The sequence below is a fragment of the Jaculus jaculus genome, chromosome X (genome assembly GCF_020740685.1).
Source record: "Jaculus jaculus isolate mJacJac1 chromosome X, mJacJac1.mat.Y.cur, whole genome shotgun sequence".
In the NCBI taxonomy this organism is placed as follows: Eukaryota; Metazoa; Chordata; class Mammalia; order Rodentia; family Dipodidae; genus Jaculus; species Jaculus jaculus.
This window is the reverse complement of record NC_059125.1, coordinates 99,868,580-99,890,519: the sequence shown is the minus strand read 5'-3', so window position 1 is coordinate 99,890,519 and position 21,940 is coordinate 99,868,580. Positions and strand designations below refer to the sequence as shown.

Below are 21,940 nucleotides of genomic sequence, written 5' to 3'. Positions count from 1 at the left end.
GAAAGTTGTCCTCTGATCTCCACATGGTCGCCATGACATGGGTGCACCCACACCTCCACACAAAATCAATAATAAAAAATAAAAATGGGGGCTGAAGAGATGGATTAGTGGCTAATACACTTGCCTGAGAAGTCAAAGAACCCAGGTTTGATTCCCCAGTACCCACATAAGCCAGATGCCCAAGGTGGCTCATGCTTCTCGAGTTTGTTTGCAGTGGCTAGAGGACCTGGCATGCCCATTAATTTTCATTCTTTCACTAATAAATAAATAATCAAACATTTTAAAAATAAAAATAAAAAGGAAGGTGTGTGGATTAAGTGAATCTCTATATCCAAGGAGCCTTTGCCTTTTATTTTGAAGCAGGATCCAAAAAAGGCTTTGTGGGTTCTTTAGTTTATAGAATTGAGAAGATTTACATTGAAATAATATAAAACCAACTATGAAAGCTAGCATTTATTTATAACACTTTATAATATGCATTGAAATTATGACAACTACAATAAGCTAAAGTTACAAACAGTATATATGTATATTGACACAAACATCACTATGTAGTTATACAATCTAAAGTATGAAGTGAACATCAAAGGTGAGGCTAGAATTTTATTACAAAACAAATATCAAAATTTTGCAAATGTCATATAAACATGTAGTCATATGAACACAAAACAAGATCCCAAGAGTGAAAGTTGTCTCACTCTAAGAGGTAAAACTGTAGCCCTTAGTACTTCATTTCATATCAAGTTTTTGAAATAAAGCTAGCCTTTTTAAAGATATAGTTTCATAAAAAAAATCTTGTTTGAAGTTAGAAAAACAATTACTCAGATTCATACTTTGAATTTTATATGTTTAACTGTATGTAGAAAACTGTCACATTGTCCCAGTTGAGACTTTCCAAAATTCCAGATTCTGGTCCAACTACTCCTAGTTGGTTGGAATGATTTACCAGTTGGCACTTATGTACTGGAACCAATTAAAACCATTCTACAAATAAGCCAGATGCTAACGCTTACTTGGTTTGAGACGAATGACTTTATATTTGGAGACAAAATTCACAACACAGTGCTTGTTTTTTCTAGTTTATAACAAAATAGAAGGGCTCTTAAGCAGCAAGTCTGGACACTAGAGGGAGCAGACTGTGAATGCACTGATATGATTGTAGCTGCCTTCTACATGTGGTCAAATCACTATATTAAGAATGTTCACTCACTGCTACTAATGAAGACAGCCAGAAGCCTATCTGTTTTAAGAAACTATTTAACCGTTGGAAATAGACACTCCCTAAAGTGGAATTTCAGGGAAGTATAGAATGAACATTTCTGTTCAAAGCTGCCAAAATTATTTTCTGCATGCTGAGATGTTATTCACACACATATAGACTACATGCAGATAACCCATTTATTTTTGAACTTCACATGTTTTCTTGCAAAAGCACTTGAGAATAGTTATAATATATAGTAAAGTTTATCTGTCTTTGGTTCTATATTCCAGAGATACTTTCCCAAAAATAAATAGGCATAACAGGAAAAAAATAATTCCACTATCTTAAAAGAAAGCTTAGTATTTTATAAAAGTTGAGCAAAAAATATATAACTGCTATTTCTCTTAGACATCTCTTCTAATTATCTTGCATAATACCTAATACAAGTGCAATTTTAAAATTGGTTGTGTACACTGCATTTAACTATACAGCAAAGACACAAAAATATTATGAAATAAAATAGTACTTTCTCCTTAAAGTATTTAGGAATTATGCAGTCTGAAATGTAAGAGAAAACAAAACTTTAAACTTTAAAGATAAAATGAAAAGGTTGATTCTGAAGAACAAGAAAATAAAATGCAGCAGTATATGCAGATCATACAGATATTTAAAAAATGATCACATTGCCCAAACTTCCATTTTCAGAAAATATTAACATGTTGTAACTATTAGAGAAATTTTTCAACTAGTATATATGGAAGTTTCAATTCAGGATAATTAGTGAGCTTTGTTTATTCATAATGACCTCCTTCTCTTCTCAAATATGATTTTTGAATCATATAGTTCTCTCTCTCTATAACCTAGAGATGGTCCCTTTAGATATTTTGCTTCAGCTGCCTCATAATCTAACCCGTCAACAGTAGAAATTGCACAAATAATTGCTTCTGGTAGAAGAACTTCCAGTATAAATTTAATTTTGTCATCTTTTATCCAAGCCAGCATTTTTTGATCTATTTGCTTGTAAATTTCTTGTAGATATTTCACCACCTCATCCAATTGATCTTCATCTTCAAAGTATGTTTCAATACAGCGTGAGAAACTCTTGGTATTCAAAAATAATTTAAGCCACTTTGATTTTTTTGTGCCTCTTAAAATGGCCAGAAGATGGTCCTCTGTTCCTTTTGCATTAACAATAAAGTCTAGTAGATTCTTGTTGGCTCGGTCTCGAGCACTTTTCATGCGGTCAGGGAGAATTTTCTGGAAGGACATTTTCTTGGCCTGGGATGTCACACTCATTTGTTCTGGTGCATCTTCATTATGTAGCTTTGGAAATATATTTCTGAATGTATCTTGTCTGATTATTTTCCTGACTGGATAACTAATGTCAGCAGCATAAAAGTCAAAGAATGAACCTGAAAAAGAACCACAACCTAATCTAACCCTGTAGTCACAAATCAGCGAGATGCACCAGTCAATACTTTCACGGTACTTCTCTCTGGCTTTCTCCACTAGTGCTTGTTTCTCTTGACAATCATATTTTTTTAATCTTCTGAAAGATACTCTAACTCCTTTCTTGTTAGAATTCATGTCTGCCTCAACTAAAACCACACTTGCTTTCCTCTCTTTTCGCCTGATATTTTTTATCACTGCTGGCCAATATGGGTATTTTTGATATTTAAACCACACTATCATTCCTATTTCAAATGCACGTGACTCATAACTAAGAATGAAGCGTGGAAGGTGTTCTTCTTCTTCATCATCATTATCAATTGCAGCTGCACAAGTAGGATTTTGACATAACAACTTGCCAGAAGCTCGAGCTTCTTCCTCAAGATCCTGAAAATTCAGTCTCTCAATTACTATATCTCTCTGGGGAAGATTAGAGGCATGAACCTGACTTTCCCCTGAACAACTGGAAAGGGTTATCTCAGCACCCATATCTGATTCTACAGAAGATTGATTCTGGATAATATGTAAGCATGGATTCAGATTTGATGGACCCTCTCCAGGATCATCCATAGTATTCTCTAAGTGAGAACACTGAGAAGGAGCAGGTAAGGCATCTGGGCAGGAGTCTTTTGACTCTGCTTTCGGAGCTTGGGGCACAGTGAGGTCTTCTGGTAAAAGTGATGGAACAAATTTTTCTTCTTTAACATACTCACTGTCATCTTTGATTGGGATATATTTTTTAATATTTTTCTTATCCTTTTTATCATCTTCATCAACATCATCTGAAAGTGAAGGGAAAGTCTGGCAAGAGCTCAAGTTTTGTGGTGACTCTGTATCCATTTCACTTGGAATAGTATCAGTGGTTGTGTGCACCTGTGACTTTTCATCAGGGAGAGAATCATTGTCACTCTCTGAAATTACTAATAGGGGAGTTGGGTCATCATATTCCTCCATATACTTCAGATCTGTTTCATCTTCCCGATACTTTTTACGAGGAGGCGAATCAGAAAGATCTTGTGGTGCATTTTCAGACAGTGTAGTAGTCTCTTCTTCATCTGCCATACTTTCTTGATTCAAATTTGCTCTCTCTTTCAGGAGATCCAGTGCCATGTTTATTGATCTTTCATAGGCTGTTTCCTCTCTAGGTGAACTAACCTCTGACTGTACTCCTAGGGAGGCAGCAATGGATTCAATTTCAGACATATTTAGGATCTTTGTTTCTGTGCTATCCAAAGTAATTTTCTCACCTAGTGAAAGTATTTGAACTTCTATGGAAAATGTTTTCTTCCTCTTACTGTTTGAGGATGTTTCATATTTGTTCAAAACTTTTGCTGGCCATGCCTGGTCTTTCCAATTACACAGGACATATTCAGTATCCATTATGATTTAGATTACTGTATCAAGTAGTTATCAGTAGAGGTTGAAGTGGTTAGCTATCCCTGTCACTGTAAACAGTTGCTATCAAAAATAATAGCCTTACTGTAGTTTCTTTTGATTTAGGACTACAAAATATTTATAGCATATGTGGCTTGTTCTCTTCAACAAGTAATTCCACAGGATGCTTGAACATGGTGTTTCAATCAGATAGCTCTGGAAGATACTGAAATAGGGAAAATGTATTAACAAAATCATCTTGCCAAAGTAGAAAGTGAACAACTGCAAATAGAGAGATAATATAGAAAGAGGAATGCTCAATTAGGGAACCAGACATACAAAATTATGACATATGGGAAGATAAAAAACTGAGTAAAACTTATACAATATGCCAACTATAAGAACTGTCACATGTTTACTGAGTCCATATATGTACACCTTGGCAGAGGTTGGAGAGCTTATAGTGGTATGTGACAAAATATATTTGTTATTGGATACTTAGCTGTTTTTTGTTTGTATGTGGAATATATACCTGTTTATATGTGGATGAGTGTACATGTATGTTGTACATGCATCTGAAGACCAGAGGTCAATGGTAGATGGTGGCTATCTTCCTAAATAACACTCCATCTTATTTTCTGAGACAAGGCTTCTCACTGAACCTAAAGTTCATCAATTTAGATAGACTAGTAAGCTAGAAAGTCCCAGGGATCCTCCTGTTTCTGCCTCCCTAGCAATGAAATTACGGGCACACACTGCCATACATGGCTTTTACATGGGTTCTGGAAACACAAACTCCCGTCCTCATACTTGTATGGTAAACACTCACTAGGTTCTGTTCACAGTTCATACATTGAATCTTCTATGTTCCTAATCATATACCTGTGGTAGTAGCTCTGACAATATAGCATTCATGAAAATGACATGAATGACTTCTTAGATTCTTAGGCCCCATCCTGACTGACTCAGAAGTTCTGGATTGTGCTCAAAACAATTCTAAATGTTCCATTTACAATGAAAATCTGGCTGAATACATGTATTTGTAATTTTTAATCTATATGTGCTTTGCTATTCTACCAAGCCAAGCTGACAACTGACAAGGACAATAGGTTATGTATCCCCTCCACCCAGTCAAAAACAAAAAGATCTTTTAAGGGCTGGAGGGATTGCTTAGCGGTAAAGGCATTTGCTTGCAAAGCCAAAGGACCCAGGTTTGTTAGCCAGATGCACAAGGGGGTGCATGCATATGGAGTTCATCTGCAGGGAGGCAGATGAAGGAGGCCCTGGCATGCACCCATTTCCCTCCCCCTTTTTTCTGTCAAATAAATAAATAAAATATTTTTCAGAAACATAAAGATCTTTTAAATGTCATGCTCTGAGAAGACAAAGGCACAGAATGGCTGATATGGCCAATTACCAGACAGGGCATGTGAAGGATGTTAATGTTTGGCCACTGGATAGAACCTTTCAGTAGATATCTGAATAGTCCATATGATTTTTTCATGGTGGTTTAATGCATAAGTTTATCAAAACTAGAAGTTACATTAATTGCAAATGTCATGGCAAAGGCCAAGTGAATCATACACCAAAGTTTAACTGAACATAAAAAAGTTGGTTTAAAAGTTCCACAGATGTAAAGCAAATCCCTCATGGTCTCAACATGTTTTAAAATATTAAATATTTACCAAGTAGAAATGGTCTTACCTTCCCTCAGGGGGGACAGTGGTGGTCAGGCCCAGTGATCTAGCTGTCTGATTGTCACTACAGTTGCTTATCCTGCAGAACCTTCACCCTGATGGAAACTTTATGAGCTGTCCTGTGTTTCTAAGGCTCAAATGGTATCACACAGAGACTGCCCACATTATGTGCACCTCTGGTATTAACCTATCAAAACAATAAAATGGAAAAAAAAAGTATAAAGAAAATTTCCTCCTCAAATTCTAGCAAGCATGTCATTCTGAAACACAGGGATGAGATGAAATCTTAACCCAATTATAGCTGTCATGTCTATTTTCTTCTCTTGTTCTATAAAATGAACTGTAATTTTGAACACAGTTCATGCTGAAATAATCTCACTCCAGAAAAGATGTGAGATAAAAGTCATGAGACAGTGAAATTAACAGTTACTTTGTTTTTAATATGTCAGATTATACATTTTTTTCTGTTTGAATTTTCCCATTGATCATCATGTGAAATTCTTATTTTTACTTCCAAATTTGGATGGAATTGCAGTTATACTATACATGTTGGTCTCATAGTCTATTAATAGAAAAAACAGTTTCATGGTTTAGTTATCGACTTCCTATATGTGGTTGTCTGGAGGAATGTTAGGCTATCTGGCTAGTGCCATTTCTGGACCAGAACCCGAACTATAGCTTGCCAGTGATATTTATGCAGAACCTTAATCAGTACAAGGAAAGGAAGAACACTAACTATCCAGGTGCCTTCTAGAGTTCTAGAACTCTTAAATTTAAGGGTTTGGGGCAGGGCAAGTGGCTCAGTGATACAGTGCTTCCTGGAATGTTCAAGGTCCTGGGTTTGATCCCCATCACCACACAGAAATGAAAATAAAATAAATTTAAGCATTTTGTTATGTAAGATTGTAATAGGACTATGTCATTTCCACAGCATTTTTGATTACCCAGAAGCTTATTAAAATTGAAATGAGGGCTGGAGAGACGGCTTAGCAGTTAAGCGCTTGCCTGTGAAGTCTAAGGACCCCGGATCGAGGCTCGATTCCCCAGGTCCCATGTTAGCCAGATGCATAAGGGGGCGCACGCATCTGGAGTTCGTTTGCAGAGGCTGTAAGCCCTGGCGTGCCCATTCTCTCTCTCTCTCCCTCTATCTGTCTTTCTCTCTGAGTCTGTCGCTGTCAAATAAATAAATTAAAAATTAAAAAAAAATTGAAATGACATGGACTTCCAGTCAAGATGGCATCTGCCTAAGCTGCAACTCCCAGGGAAGGAGAGGCAAAGCATTAAGGGGTCATTGGGTCTATTACAGGAGAGCAATCTCTTAATAGATTGTCAGTGGAAGAGCACAGAGGGGCAAAAAAGGGAATCAGCTGATTCTCATGCTCTCGGGTAACCCACCAAGTCTCCCAATCCCCCAAGCAGCCATCCTAGCAAGAGTCCCAGCCTCAGGCTACTCCTGTGCTAACTGCAGGTAAGGGGACCCAGGCCAGTACTTCTACCTGTGCCTCCGGGTACGATTGCCTGAATCCCCTTGCCCACTTGTGTGTCCTCAAACCCTCTCCACTCAGCCCTACCCCATGACTTTGGACACTCTCCGCTCTGTCCCTGCAACTTGGGCCCAGCTCCACTTGGCCCTGCTCCCCCACCTCTCTGCGACTTTGGACCTGCTCTGCCCTCCCCACCCCCGCTACTTCAGACTGGCTCTACTCGGCCATGCCCCTGCACCCGGTGACTTTGGACCCTCTCTGCTCTGCCCCACACCCACCCTGCTTTCCCACACTATGGATCTGCTCCACTCTGCCCCACCCCCCATGACTTCAGACTGCTCCACTCAGCCCTGCATGACTTTGGAATGCTTTGCCCTGCCAAAAACTCTTTAGAAGTGAGAGTTCAAAAGTTTCAATAAATTCCAAAATTTCTGTGAATAGAACATGAGGGAAATGTGGAATACCCTTAAACAGCATAACATTCAGATCATGGGAATACCAGAAGGGGAAGAAATTCAAACCAAAGGCATGGAGAACTTATTTAACAAAATAATTACAGAAAACTTTCCCACTCTCTCAAAAGCAAGACCCATCAAGATACAAGAAGCTAAAAGAACTTGGCATTAAGACTCTAAACATTGACATCAAAGAGAAATTCCTAAAAGCATCTAAGGAAAAAACAACACATCACATTTGAAGATAACCCCATCAGAATTACTTTTGACTTGTCAATGGAAACCCTGAAAGCCAGAAGGGCCTGGACAGGAACACTGCAAATTCTAAGAACCTGTGGCTTCCAACTCAAACCACTCCACCCAGCAAAGGTATCCCTCATAATATATGGTGAAAGAAAAACTTTCCATGACAAAACTCAGATTTACAAATATATGAACACAAAACCAAACCTACAGAGAGTATTCCAGGAAATTCTCCACAAAGAATCAAATAATCAACCTCAAGTGCCTACAAGAAGCAGATCACAATAACCAAACTCAGAGAGGCACAAAAAAACTTCAAACTCCATGAAAACACAAAACCCACATAAATCAACATAATATGGCAGGGATCAAATCAAACCTCACAGTCATTATTTCTGAAACTGTGCAATACAAGTAGGAGTAGGAAAAGCTCCCCAACTCCTTCTATGAAGCTACTATCACCCTAATACCAAAACCACCAGAGATGCCACAAGAAAAGAAAACGATACGCCTATTTCCCTGATGAACTTAGACGAAAATATCCTAAACAAAATCCTCACAAACAAAATCCAACAACACATCAAATCCATTATCCACCTTGATCAAGTGGGCTTCATCCCAGGAACACAGGGGTAGTTCAGCATATGGAAATCTGTCAATGTAAAACACCACATAAACAAGGCTAAACACAAAAACCACATGATGATTTCGATAAACACAGAAAGAGCCTTTGACAAAATATAACATCACTTCATGAGCAAAACACTGGAGAGATTCAGCATGATCGGTTTATATCTTCACACAATTAAGGCTATATACAAAGCTCCTTAAGTCAAGATAATACTTAATGGAGAGAGACTAAAGGATTTCCCATTGAGACCAGAACAAGACAGAGTTGTCCACTCTCACCTCTGTTCTTCAATAGAGTACTGGAAGTCCTAGCTCAAGCACTAAGACAGGAGAAAGAAATATAAGGGATACAATTTGGAAAGGAAGAATTTAAGTTAGCACTATTCGCAGACAACATGATTCTATATGTAGGAGACCTGAGAGCCTCCATTCCAAAACTCTTAAAGGTGATAAACTCCTTCAGCAAAGTAGCAGGTTACAAAATCAATGCACAAAAATCAGTAGCCTTTCTATATGCAATGACAAAGATACAAAGAACTGAGTGACATTATCCCGTTTTCAATAACAACAGCAACAACAAAATACCTTGGAATAACCTTAACCAAGGAAGTGAAAGATCTATATAATGAAAACATAAAAAACCCTCAAAAAAAATTGAGGACTTGAGAAAATGGAAAGACCTCCCATGTTCCTGGATAGGCAGAATTAACTATGAAAATGGTAATCCTACCAAAGGCAATATACAGATTTAATGCAGTTCCAATAAAAATCCCAACATTGCTCTTCACAGATAGGAAAAAAATGATCTAAAAGTTCATATGGAAAAGCAAAAGGCCTTGGAGATCCAAGCATATCCTCAGCAAAAGAAACACCTCTGGAGGCATCACCATGCCTGATCTAAAGCTATATTACAAAGCCATAATAATAAAAACAGCATGGATCTGGCATAAAAACAAGAGTATAGACCAATGGAATAGAATTGAGGACCCGGACTTTGGGTCAAGTAACTACAGTTACTTGATATTTGACAAAGGCCCTAACAATATAGGCTGGGAAAAAAAGACAGCATCTTCAATAAATGGTGCTGGACAAACTGGATAACCATATGCAGGACATTGACACTTGATCCACACATTTCACCATGAACAACAATCAAGTCCAAATGGATCAATGACCCCAATATAACACTGGAAACTTAGATACTACTGGAAGAAAATTTAGGAGTAACATTCCATGATATAGGAATGGGAAAAGACTTCCTGAACAAAACCCCAGTATCACAGGATCTTAAACAATCACTCAACCAATGAGATCTTAAGAAGCTGATAAATTTCTTCACAGACAAACATACAATAAGCAGAGCCAACAGATTACTCACAGAATGGGAGAAAATACTTGCTGAATATCCAACTGAAAGAGGCCTAATCTCTAGAATCTATAAAGAACTCAAAAACCTAAACAATAAAAAGTCAAACAGCCCATTCCTAAAATGGGGCAAAGAATGGGACAGGCAGTTCACAGAGGAAGAAATACAAATGTCAAACACACACTTGAGAAAATTCTCATCATCCCTAATCATCAGGGAAATGCAAATTAAAACATCTATGAGATTCCACCTTACCCCAGTAAGGATAGCAAAAAATCAAATGAAAACTAATGCTGGCAAGGATACAGACTAGTAAAGCTATCATTGTCTCTCCAACTATACAAATAGATGTACTTTGGTTAGATAGATACTTCCACGTCTGGTGGAAAAAAAAATACACACACACACACACACATACACACATATATATACACATACACACACATACATATACGCACACACACATAATTCCTTAAATTTCTGTTTTTATCTCTCATTATTTCTGAAGTATTTTCAAATTACTTCATGTGGATGTCCTTCTTTCTGTCTACCAGATACATAAAATTCTATAGTAAGGATATATAATACCATATATTTTTAAATTACTAACAGAAACCAACAAAATATTCTGTTTTTGTAACAAATCTAAATGACTCACAAAAGTGGTTCTTGTGGACCATGACTTTATGTGTGGCTTTAAATAATGAAACAAAAGGAAGATACACAAAGTTATAATCAAAACATCAATCAGGTTACACTTTTGATCCTGTTTTGAAAATTTTTCACAATTGGCACAAGCAGGTGGTGAGGGAAAAGTATCTCTCTGTGTGTCTATGAATGATTTTAAGTCTGAAACAAAAATGGGTATGCTGTTTCAGCTTTATTTTCTTTTTCAATTATACATGTAATCATTAGGACATTTACTCTTAACAATACTGAAATTTATTGTGAATATTAAAATAGAAATCTAGCTAGAAATGTTAAATGATAACATGGCTTTTATTTTTTTTCTAATCACATATATCCATGCATATATTATATTTAAGTGGTGTCTCCACTTAAATACACATTTGATCCCCTTGCCAAGCTCATATGCACATGGCATATCTCTCTCTCTCCCTCTCTCTCTCTCTCTCTCTCTGTGCGTGCATGTGTGTGTGTGTGTGAATGTGTGTGTATTCTGTGTCTTAAACAGTTGGCAGAACTAATACCCCTTGTGTTGTTCAATACTTCTATCAGTTTTATTTCTGTGTAAAGTAATATATGCTTACAACTTCACAAATAACAGTATGTCTAGTAATATAAACAAGGGATGCCAAGTTAAAAAAATTAGCATGAACGGCCATGCTGCACTGAAGCTTAATTTAGAGGCTGTAATCTGATCGCTCTTTTGCCTACTATGGATTTATGAAACCTTGGGAGATACAAAAATTCCAGAGGAATAATTTCTTCAAAAGGCCAGCAATTCTCTCTAAACCACACACCATTCCTACCATACTCTTCCATCCCTATTTTCTCATCTTTACTTCATAGCTCTGAGAAGTCACTAGAAAATAAACTGAAGACAGACATTACCGTGAAGCTTCTTGTCAGCTGCAGTCTGGTGAAATGCAGCTCCTCCCCCAAGCTTGGTCACGGAGCTTTCAGAGGCAGGCTGTTCAGAAAGGGCTCCTCCCTTGGCTGTGATGAGGAGGAGAAGGCCACTCCCTACTGGGAGTGAGAGACTCGTCAGGATAAACAGCAGAAGTGATAAGATGTGGAAATGTTCCCTTTTAAAGAATTTTATAGTATAATGGCAACAACTAACTTTTATTCAAACCATTAGAGTAGTTGATTTCTTGAGGAAAAATGGTAGCAAATCATTTTATCATATAAATAAAATGCATTTTAAATATTCATTTAAAATTCCTTGCCTTCTCTGAAAATTTACATCTAACAGGTGTTTTATTTTTCTTAGTATAAATTCATCACAAAAAATGATGGACCACATTATGACTTTTTAATAATAATAATATTACTATTACCAACATGTTTTGCATGGATACATCATGTGTTGGTACCCTCTTTTCTTTCATCCTTGCCCCCATAAAACAAATATATTATATACTGTGCTCATATTCATTCCTCTGTTGCCCTCATTCATTTCCCCACCCATTCCTACATGTCCCTTTCCTCTTCCTCAATACCCTACCTTCTACTTTCATCACACACACACACACACACACACACACACGCTTGGAACAAGGATGTAATAAAACAAAAAAAAGAGGAAACTATATTCCATGGATAAGCAGCTGTAAAAATTCTCAGAAGAGGAAGGAGGGGAGGAGTGTACTTAATAGGTTGGCATTGTATATGTGTAAGTAGAAGAAGAGATTAATGGGGGTGAAAAGGCCTAAAGTGAGGTCAGGGGAAGAGATTGAGTACAGCAAAGGTGGAGGGAGGGCTAATCAAAATCTAAGAGGATACAAATAAATCATGTAGAATCCTCTGGTTTTGGACAATGGAACACTCAGAAGCCATAGATCATTGTTAGAAAATTTTCAGTGCCAGGGATGGGATACCTCCAGTGAGTTGTTGGCCAGGGAGGTCCCTGATGACCCCAAAACATTAAAGGCCATTGCTGAGGCCCTTGGTTTCCCACCAGGAATAGATGGTAAGACCCTATTTCTGAATACTCCACATACTTGGGCTGCAAGGCCAATGAGAAATCCTGCTGGAACTGAGTTGATAAACTCCATGTAGACCAGCTGACAGAAAGCTGGAAGAAGCCATTCTACATGTAGGTCAATGGGAGAAAGAGATAACACCAGTGAAGATACTCAACAGTGGACACTGCAAGCCTTATACTTGGCCAGCCAGGCCAAATGAGCCAACGGGTGCAATAGTGACACGTCTGTCATGGTGGAAACCAACTGCTCTCCAATTGGACGGGAAGCCTGCTCCATGGGAGGGAATACATCCCTGATATGGAAAACTTCAAACAGGGGTAGTCATGAGCCCTAAGGGTGTAACATCTGCTGTTGTCTGGATAAATGTATATACTATGCTTATCAAACTGCCCAGTAAGCACTTCTCTTAATATTTATACCCTTATATTAATGCCACTCTCACTTTGGGTAGAGAATCTTCTCTTTTCAGATGGCAGTGACCTTGGGATGACTCATAAGGTAACATAGTGCTGGAAAGAAGTGACTGGAGTACTGAGTAACATCTTGATCACACCTTCCAAGGCTCAGGGTCTAATGTGGAAGAGGTGGTGGAAAGAATGTAAGAACCAAAGGAAGGGTAGGACTCCTTACAATGCACACCCTCCAGACATAAAATGGCCTGGATATTCATGACCTCATAGTGCCTGACACTACCTACACAAGACAATCAAAAGAGGAGGAACAGATCATGACATCAAAATAAAAGAGAGATTGATGGAGATGGGGAGGAGATATGGTGGAGAATGGAATTTCAAAGAGGAAAGTGGGGGAGGGAGGGTACTACCATGGGATATTTTTTATAATCATGGAAAATGTTAATAAAAATTGAGAAAAAAAATCTCAGTAGAATATTTGCAAACCAAGTATAACTATAAATGAATCTATAAATGGACTTACATTCCTGATGGTGATCATCAATATCCCGCCCCATATTATCTTTATGCCCATAGATTAAGATTAGTGCTGTTCTCACAAATGGTCACAGAAATTTCTGTTTGCAAAAGGCTAGGGATACTGAGAAGACTCAAAACTTGCCAAAGTACTGAAAATAAGTGGCTGCTGGGTACTCAAAGCTAAACAAGACATCTCTAGCACATGCTCCCAGGCTCACAGGACATTGCAGAAGAGGGAATGGAAAGAATGAATTGCCAGAAGATGGGAAGGTGTACTTTGGGACAATATCCTCCAGACATAAAGTTACTTTCACATTCATGATCTCAGAGCTGGTGTCAGCTGTCCTTACCTCTAAAAGACCTGCACATTATTGAGCCCATTTGGGCTGGGGAGAATGTTTGGTGGGTAAAGGCACTTGCTGGTAAAGCCTACCTGCCTTGATTCAATTCCTCACTATATACATAAAGTCAGATGGACAAAGTGGTGCATGAATTTGAAGCTCATTTGCAGTGGTAAGAAGCTCCAGCATGCTCGCTCTTGTTCTCTCTCCTTAAGAAAGAAAGAAAGAAAGAAAGAAAGAAAGAAAGAAAGAAAGAAAGAAAGAAAGAAAGAAAGAAAGAAAGAAAGAAAGAAAGAAAGAAGAAAGAAAGAAAGAAAAAGAAAGAAAAAGAAAGAAAGAAAGAAAAAGAAAGAAAGAAAGAAAGAAAGAGAAAGAAAAAGAAAGAAAGAAAAAGAAAGAAAGAAAGAAAAAAAGAAAGAAAGAAAGAAAGGAGGGAGGGAGGGAGGGCGGGTGGGCTGTGTCCATCAACATTTCAACATGGATGATGGAGGAGGGAAAAGAAAAGAAGATGACATCAAAATATAAGAGGAGCTAACTTCAAAGGAGTCCAATCGAAGGGGCAGGGCAAGGAGGACAAAAATAAGGTAATTGGAGGGTACTATGATCAAATTGCAGTATGTTCAGATATGAAAACTTTCAATATTAAGCAAAAAACCTTCTGCCCAAGCATCTATTCTAAAACAGAATACAAAGGACACTAATTAGGATTACCTTAAATTGTACATTTTTTGAAGAACTATTGTTTTCTGTTTCTAAAGTTACTGCATAGTCTCTCATTTTTCTCAGTACTTCCCTTACTTAAGCCCTTCAGGAAAGCTTCATAGATTTATTCACATACATGGTTATTTCAAACAAGAGGCAGAAAATCATTAATTTTGGAATAAACTGCCCAGTTCATATATCCTTACTTATATCACAAAATTACTTTTTATATATTTTGTTTTTGTTTTTCACCTGAGAAATTCAGCTTTGGGAGAATGTCTTTTTTTTTTTTCTTTCAATTCACATGCCCTAATTTTTAAAACATTTTATTTTTATTTATTTATTTGCAAGATAGAAAAAGAATGGGCAAACCAGGGCCTCCAGCCACTGCAAATGAACTCTGGCTTATGTGGGTCCTGGGGAATTGAACCTGGGTCATTTGGCTTTACAGGCAAGCACCTTAAACCACTAAGCTATCTCTCCAGCCCACATGCCTTTATTTTTATAACTGAAACATGTCTTATGCACTCTGTTAATTTAAAGTTCCTATGTCGGGCTGGGGGATGGCTTAGCAGTTAAAGCACTTGCCTGCAAAGCTGAAGGACCCAGGTTCGATTTACCCAGGACCTACTTTAGCTAGATGCACAAGGGGGCACATGCATCTGGAGTTCGTTTTCAAGTGCCTAGAGATCCTGGTGTACCCATTCTGTCTGTCTGTCTGTCTCTCTCTCTCTCTCTCTCTCTCTCTCTTTTTCCTCTTTCCCTGTCAAATGAATAAATAAGTAAAATATTTTTAAAAGTTCCTATGTTAAATTCAAGTTCAAATTTAAATTTCTGATTTAAATTAGGAATCCAGATATAAGAATTGTTGATAAGTGTTTTATTTGCTTTGCTATGCCAATATATAGCAGTATTTATATATATTATATTTTTCAAATAACAGTAATAAATACTAGTAAATACATAAAAGTCATTGTAGGCTGATGTAGTGGTTTGAATAGAATAGGTAGCCCCCAATATATTCAGTTAGTAGTTTGTAGTTTGCATCTGCTGGCTACCTGGCTGGAGGCAATGTCACTGGGTGGAACTTTTTCCGATTTCAACCTAAAGATATGTAAAGTGTGCCTAGCTGGAGTTCCTGAAATGTGCTGTGTGGCTTTTGACCTTTAGGCATGTACTTTTCTCTCTCCCCGCTTGGACCTGTGAAGGCAGGCCAGTTTCTTCTGCTATTATGGAACTTCCCCTGGATCTGTAAGCTTTAATAAATCCCTTCCTCCATAACTGTGTCTGGTGTGGAAGTTCATCTCAGTGAACCTGAAGCTGTCTGCTACAGCTGGTATACCATTTGGGTCTTTAATAATTTTATCACATAATGGTTGTGCTACAAAGAACCACAAATCTCAGAGGCTCAGAGGTTTAATCACAAAAATTCTGATCTTCCTGATGAAAAAATTTAATGTAGGTCATCAAGTGAAAAAGGAGTAGCTATTCTGTTCTAAGCCATCATTAAGGTTCTCTATCTTGTTCAATTCTATGGCTTTACCATCTTCCTGGGCTTTAAGTCATTCTGCTAACAATTTGTATTTGCCCAGAAATCTAAGAATAAGAAGGATAGATAGTTCTGTTTTTGTTTTCAGAGCCCATGTTTGGCAAATTTTAAATGGTAGCCACTACCCATTATTCAGATATCAGATATAAAGCTCCAAGGCAACAGATCTCAGGGAATGTCATTTTCTGTTCTTCAGGAAAAAATGAAAATTTAGAAGAAAATACTACAGCCCAATTCTTTTCTAAAAATATTTTTATTTATTTATTTGTGAGAAAGAAAGAGAACCAGATAGGGAGAGAATGGGCATGCCAGTGCCTTTAGACACTGCAAACAAACTCCAGACACATGTGCCACCTTGTGCATCTGGCTTACAAGGGTACTGAGGAATCGAAACTGGGTCTTTGGGCTTCACCTTAACTGTTAAGCTATCTCTCCAGCCCTACTTATTTTTGTAGCCCAATTCTATATTCAACCTGACTCGTTACTCCTCTCATTCTCTCCTATTTCTTCTTTAGTCAACTGAGACAGAATCTAACATAATACAATCATATAAATAAGTGATATCCTATGATCTTGCTAAATTCTGCAGAATGCAAGCGCAAGGAATAGAGCCTACACACATATGGGAAGATCCTATACAAGATGGGGTATAATGCTGGGTATGGTAATGCACACCTTTAATCCCAGCACTTTTGAGGCATTGTTAGGAAGATTGCTGTGAGTTTGAGGACAACCTGAGACTACAGAGTAAGTTACAGGTCAGCCTGGGCTCAAGTGATACTCTGCCACAAAACAAATAAATAATCAAAAAAAAGATGGGATATGTCTATCATAAAACTGCATGATCAAATATATATATGAAAATTTCATAATGATGACATTTATTAATGATAAAAAGTCAGTGTTTCTGGGTGTTATGGGAGGGAAGGACAGCTATAAATGATGTCATGAAGGTAATAGAATTCTCTGATTTCTGATTGAAGGTCAGAAATATGAGTTAAAATATAGAAAACTGCATACAAAAAGTTATAGTACATGCTATTATAATTTTAATGTATAATATTTTAAACAATCAAAATTTAAACTAAAATTTCTTTATGAGTATACTTTAGAAACCATCTATTTCTTTCTAAGGCGTATTTAAAAGTAGCAGCAAAGATAAAGAGTCTTGGGTGGAGAGATGGCTTAGTGATTAAGGTTCTTGCCCGCAAAGCAAAAGGGCCCAGATTTGATTCTCCAGGACCCAATAAGCCAGATGTACAAGGTGGTGCATGCATCTGGAGTTTGTTTTCAGAGGCTATAGGCCCTGGTACACCCATTCTTTCTTTCTGAAATAAATAAATAATATATATATATATATATATATATATATATATATGTATATGTATATGTGTGTATATATATACACACACACACACACACACACATATACACATATATATAATATTACAATGGCTGGAGGGATGCCTTAGTGGTTAAGGCATTTGCCTGCAAAGCCAAAGGACCTAGGTTCTATTACCTAGGACCCATGTTAGCCAGATGTACAAAGAAGATGCATAAAGTCTTATGAAGATATGAAAATGTGCTCAAGACCGCTAGTAATGAAGATGATGTAGGGAAAACCACAATGAGACACCATTAACTCCTTTATAAAAATAAAATTGTATTAGCTGGGAATGTAGTTCAAGTCTTCAGTTCTATCACTCAAGAGGTGGGGGTAGGAAAGTAATTCAGTTTGAGGGCAGCCTGGATTATAGAATGAACTCCAGGTCAGCTTGGGGTAGAGTAAGACCATTCCTCAAAAAACAGCTATTATTAAAGGGACAAAAGTCTCACTGTATAAACCTCTGAAAAAGAAGTAGAGCAACTGGCATATATTATAAAAATGTCATGACCACTTTGTAAAACAATCTGGTAGTAGTTAATGCAGTTAAATGTACACTTTTCTATTCAACCCACTGCTAGATATTTACTCAATAAAAAGGAAAACAGATATAAATACAAGATTTGTTTTGAAATGTTTGGTAACTAATGATAAAATGATAATCACCAAATTTTACAAATCTACTGAGTATATTATGTAACACACACACACACGTGTGTGTGTGTGTGTGTGTGTGTGTGTGCGCGCGCTACGTTTGCTTCTCATTTCCACATCATCCTCCAGCCACATATCTTTCTGGATTGTTATCATTAACCCACACTGCCAGCAATGAGTTCCTTGTTACTTCCTCAGAATCCTCCCTTCATCCATTTAATGGTCTGAGAACCTAGCTCAACTACAACTGGGGGTGAGTTCCTAATTTCTACCCAACATAGCCAGCTTCTTCTTGCCAGTGTTTTGCATACTCCCATATTGCTGCTGTTTTGTAGTGGGGGGGCATATTGTGGCTCAGTTAAAAAATCTTGGATTGTGGGGATGTTTGAACATAACTAGGATTGATAAAAATTATGGGGACTTTTAAAGTTCGACTCAATGCATTGCATTTTACATCATGAATGGATGAATGGTTATCAGTGTAAAGAGGCCAGAGGCAGAATTTGATGGCATGATTCACGTGTCCTCCATAAACTTATGTGTTCTGAATTTCATGTCCCCATCTGATGGCAATTTGGGAATTAATGCCTCCTGGAGGCAGAGTATTGTTGGGGGCAGGCTTATGGGTGTTATTGCAAGCTTCCCATTGCCAGTGTTTGGCACACTGCCCTGTTGCTGTTGTTCATCTGATGTTGGCCAGGAGGTAATGTCCAACCTTTGTTCATGCCATCAATTTTCCTTGCTATCATGGAGCTTCTCCTCGAGTCTTTAATCCAAAATAAGACCTTTTCTCCCACTAGCTGCTCTCTTTTGGGTGTTTTCTGCCAGCAACTCAAACCTGACTGCAACAATCATCCATTATGTTCAAGTAGGTTTTAGGCCAGGGATGCAGGAATAGTTCAGCATAGGTAAATCAATCAATAAAATAAACAGACTGAACAACAGAAATTACATGAGCATCTCAATAGATACAGAAAAGGCCTTCAACAAAGTCTAACATCCCTTCTTCATAAAGACTTTGGAGAGACTAGTTACAGAGGGAACATAATAAAGGCTCTATGTAACAAATCTGTAGCCAATATAATTCTAAATGGAGAAGATATAAAGCAATCCCACTAAGATATGAAACAAGAAAAGGGTGCCCACTCTTTACTGTTATAAAATACTGTGCTTGAAATATCAGCTAGCGTAATAAGAGCAAAAAAGGTATATAATTTAGAAAGGAAGAAATCAAATTATCCTGATTTACAGATACAATTCACTATGAAACAGACCCTAAAGAGTCCAAAAAAAACCTCCTAGAGAGCTGGAGACATGTCTTATGAGTTAAAGGCATTTGCTTGTAAAGCCTAATGAGCCAATGCCCACAAAGTGGTGCATGCATCTGGACTTTACAGTGGCTGAAGGCCCTATTACACCCCTTCTCATACTTTCTGTCTTTCCCCCTCTCCTCACTCCTTCTTTACTTGCAAATAATTAAAAATATTTTTTAAAAACTTCTTTACAAGTGAAAGAGCTGTTCAAAACACTGAACAAAGAAACAGAAGAACACACAGGAAGATGGGGAGATTTCACGTGCTCATGTATTGAAATAATATTGTGAAAATAACTGTCCTACCACAATCAATATACAAAATCAATCAATGCAATTACAATCAAAATTCTAGCACCATTCTTATAGAAACAGAAAAAATAATCTTAAAATTCGTAGGGAAGAACAAAAGACCTCACACAGCCAAAAATGTCCTTAGCAAAAAAAAAAAAAAAAAGTGGCCATACTGATTTTAAGCTATGCACAGGTCAACAATAATAATGTAACAGCATGGTGCTGGTAAAAACTGGGCATGTGGATCAATGGAAGAGAAGATCCAGGTATAAATTCTAGTAACTAAAGCCTACATCCACCTGATCATTAACAAATAGGCCAAAAACACACTGGAGGAAAGACAGCATTTTAAACAAAAGATGCTGGGAAACCTAGGTATCTACATGCAGAAGAATAACTCTATACTCCTATCTCTCACCACACATAAAAATCAACTTGAAATGGATCAAGGACCACAATATAAAACCTGAAACTGGTCTGGAGAGATTGCTTAGTGGTTAAGGTGTTTGCCTGCGAAGGCAAAGGATCCAGGTTCAACTCTCCAGGACCCATGTAAGCTAGATGCACAAGAGGTGCATGCATCTGAAGTTCATTTGCAGTGGCTGGAGGCCTTGGCATTCTCTCTGTGTCTGCCTCTCTTCACTCTCTCCTTGCAAATAAATAAATATTTAAAAAAATTAAAACCTGAAACCTGCAGTTCTTATACTCCACAATACCAGGTAGGGTGCCAATTTGTTAATCCAGGGAAGAATAAAGCAGACTTTGAAAAACAGGACACTTCTTGAGCGCTCAAGCTCCTCCAAAGTTGTCTACATTCTTCCTGTTGCCCCAGTGCAAGTCAGATAGCCCAGTCTCAAAGGTTGTAATCTCACAATTGCAGCTTATGGGCAACAATTCATCCAAAGATTTTTCTTTCTGTTCTATATCCTGCTCACACCAGTCTTACAAAAATATTCTACATTCTTAGCCACCAGGGATATGCAAATTAAAACTACTTTGAGATTCCATCTTAATCCTATCAGAATGCGTAGTATCAAGAAAACAAATGACAATAAATGCCAGCAAGAATGTGGAAAAAAGAAATACACTTCTACACGATTGGGGGGAATATAAAGTGGTACAGCCATTATGGATATCAGTGTGGAGGTTACTGAGATAGCTAATAATAGATTACCACATGACTCCGATATACCACTCCTAGGCTTATGTCCTAAGGACTCTTCTCAATAGCTTAGAGATAATTGCTTGTCCATGTTTGTTGCTGCTCCAGTCACAAAATGAACCACAATGCTGAGAAGTAACAGAGGAGAGTTTATCACTGAAACATCACTAGAACACCTTCCAAGGCCTAGGATCCATTGCGGAAGAGGAGGCAAAAAGAATGTAAGAGCCAAAGAAAGGATGGGACTCCTTATAATGCACTCTTCCAGACATAAAATGGTCTGGATATCCATGACCTCACAGTGCCTGGCACTATCTACACAAGATCATCATAATAGGAGGAAAAGATGGTGACATCAAAACAAAAACGAGACTAATTGGGAGGGGAAGGGGGATATGATAGAGTGTGGATTTTTGAAGGGAAAGGGATGGAAAGGAGAGAATTACTATGGCTTATTACCTGTAATTATGGAAGTTGTCAAGAAAAAGGTAAAAAAAACAAACACTACAGTTTTTTTTAATTTTATTTTCAATAAAAACCACAAAAGTACTGAAAACAAGAGGCTGTTGAAATCTCAGCACTAAATGAGACATTACTATCACTTCCAGCCCTCCCCCCTCCACAAGACTCATAGAACATTGTGAAAGAAGTAGTACAAAGAATTTAAGAGCCAAAGATGGGGAGGATTATTTTGGAGCACCAGCTTCTTGACATAAAGCAACTAGTTCATTCGTGATTTCCCAGTAGAGGTTGCTACCCTCATGAGACCTGAACAATATTAATTTCATCCACATTTTGATGTAGATGGTGGATGGGGTGGAGAGAGAGAGAGAAGGAGGAAGAAGAGAAGGAGGAGAGAGGCTAAAATAGAATGACTACTTGCAAAAGTGGAATGGGGATAAGAGAAGATGTAACGGTAATAGGAGAGGATTTTGACTATGTTGCAGTATGTTCAAATTCTCTACTTGTATTATTCCAAGCATATGTTATCCTGGAAAAAGAAAAACTACAGGGAAATAAATAAGTGCACTGTCAGGAA

The 21,940-nt window shown here is 37.6% G+C and overlaps 1 protein-coding gene across 8 annotated transcripts in view; it reads right to left on the bottom strand.

The window, feature by feature from the left end:
* Positions 1-1,821: 1,821 nt before the first annotated feature.
* Positions 1,822-21,940, bottom strand: part of Pwwp3b (PWWP domain containing 3B) — a 30,160-nt gene continuing 10,041 nt past the window's right edge. For 6 of the 8 annotated variants that reach the window (XM_045141054.1, XM_045141053.1, XM_045141057.1 and 3 more), the window contains 3 exons: positions 11,475-11,609; positions 5,729-5,908; positions 1,822-4,250 (listed from right to left, as the gene is read on the bottom strand). In XM_045141054.1, coding sequence (XP_044996989.1) covers positions 1,997-4,030 — 2,034 coding nt within the window. In that variant the 5' untranslated portion in view covers positions 4,031-4,250; positions 5,729-5,908; positions 11,475-11,609 and the 3' untranslated portion in view covers positions 1,822-1,996. The remainder of the gene's footprint in view (positions 4,251-5,728; positions 5,909-11,474; positions 11,610-21,940) is intronic. The other 2 variants (XM_045141058.1, XM_045141059.1) reach the window with 2 other exon arrangements.